Raw genomic sequence first — 1,642 nt, 5'->3', positions numbered from 1 at the left:
CCAGGGCCGTTCCTTAGCTGCCGACTCATACGCAGCTTCTGAGTGATGCTTCTGTGCATGTGGTCTGTTTTTACCAGTTTAGTTTTAAAAATAATATATTCGGGGCTTCCCTGGTGACTCACATGGTAAAGAATCTGCCTGCAAGTTGGATGCCGTGGTCAGGAAGATCCCTTGGAGAAGGAAATGGCAACCACTCCAGTATTCTGGCCTGGAGAATCCCATGGACAGAGGAGCCTGGAGGGCTTCAGTCTACGGGGTCTCCAAGATAATATATTCACAAGACTCACAACCCGAGAAACACACGAAGGTCTCACCCAGCTCCTCCTCTGCAGTCCCGCCCTCAGCCCAGTCCCACTGAGGCCACTGGCTCCTCTGCTTCCTCTCCTCCTCGGGCAGGAGGCCGCGCGGTTCTGCTGGCCCTTGTGCTTAGCGTTGAGTCCTGGGCGTGTCTCTGAGGAGAGCGTGTCCCCGGGGCTGTCTCTCCTGTTAAACAGCTGCAGGCCGGGCCTGTCGTGGCGTCTCCTCCACACGGCCTCTGGCTGTTCTCTCTTGCAGTCTGACGAGGAGGGCGGCCCGGACAGAGGAGGGGAGGACGGGCAGCAGAAGTTCATTGCGCACGTGCCGGTGCCGTCGCAGCAGGAGGTAGGACGCTGGGCCCGCCGGGCGCTTCTCTGGGTCCCTCCCGTCCCTGCGGGCAGCTCTGACTCCAGGGGCGCCGGTGACCACGCGCAGTTTAGGGTGTGGGTCCAGGGAAGGCGGGAGTCCATCCACCTTAGGGCAGTGGCCTGCCCTGCTGTGCACGGAGGGTCCCTGTGGCTCACGTGCGCCGGGAAGAGGTGTCGGGGGAAGTGGACGCCGCCCCAGCCCCGCCTCTGCCGCCCGCAGATCGAGGAGGCGCTCGTGCGCAGGAAGAAGATGGAGCTGCTACAGAAGTACACCAGCGAGACCCTGCAGGCCCAGAGCGAGGAGGCCCGGCGGCTCCTGGGCTGCTAGGTGGCCCTGCTGCAGCCTCCCCCGCCCTCCTTGCTCACACCATGCGCCCCCCTGGCTGGGCGGCTGGGCCCCTGGCGTCACCCCGGCCTGGAGAGCCGACGCGCATGTGTCCTGAGTGGGAAGGACAGGCTGGTCCCGCAGCCTGCGAGTGTCGTCAGTGGTGGCGCGGCCAGCCGGGGACGCCCCTGAGCGCACAGATGTGTCCGTGATGCCTCCTGCGCGCTGAGAAGACGTCCCGCCACCCTCAGGGCTGCCCTGCTGCCCGTCTCGCCCTCAGCTGGCCTTGCTTCCCCCAGCCGGCAGAGGGGTACATTTGCCGCTTCCGTCTGGGAGTGGTTCTGCACAGAGCTATTTTTATTAAAGATTTTTGTACGAAAGGCAGCCTCGGGTTCCGGGCTGTCTGTCTGAGGCCTTGTCCGCGGTAGGACCTGAGGGAGGTCCACGGGGCCCGTGTGGGGGCTCGGCCCATCCGGGCACTGAGGGTGCGGGGCGTCCCGCCTGGCCCGTGCCCACGGCCATGGGTCAGCACTGAGGTAGGGCCTGCATTTCCAGCCCGTGGGAGCACCGAGGGTGCCCCAGGGTGGTCCAGACCTGCCGACCCCGCCTAGTCTCTCCTTCCTGTTGGGAAGAACCCACCGCAGGGGCCCCG

General features: G+C 64.9%; 1 protein-coding gene across 1 annotated transcript in view; it reads left to right on the top strand.

Annotated features, from left to right (window-relative positions):
* LOC104987185 (pre-mRNA-splicing factor ISY1 homolog) overlaps positions 1-1,374 on the top strand; it is a 15,109-nt gene extending 13,735 nt beyond the window's left edge. Inside the window, exons 9-10 of the mRNA XM_010837982.1 lie at positions 211-642; positions 886-1,374. Coding sequence (XP_010836284.1) covers positions 211-642; positions 886-993 — 540 coding nt within the window. The 3' untranslated portion in view covers positions 994-1,374. The remainder of the gene's footprint in view (positions 1-210; positions 643-885) is intronic.
* The last annotated feature ends 268 nt before the right edge of the window (positions 1,375-1,642 follow it).

This window comes from Bison bison, unplaced genomic scaffold (assembly GCF_000754665.1).
Source record: "Bison bison bison isolate TAMUID 2011002044 unplaced genomic scaffold, Bison_UMD1.0 scf7180017845962, whole genome shotgun sequence".
In the NCBI taxonomy this organism is placed as follows: domain Eukaryota; kingdom Metazoa; phylum Chordata; class Mammalia; order Artiodactyla; family Bovidae; genus Bison; species Bison bison.
This window is presented reverse-complemented; position numbering and strand designations above follow the sequence as displayed.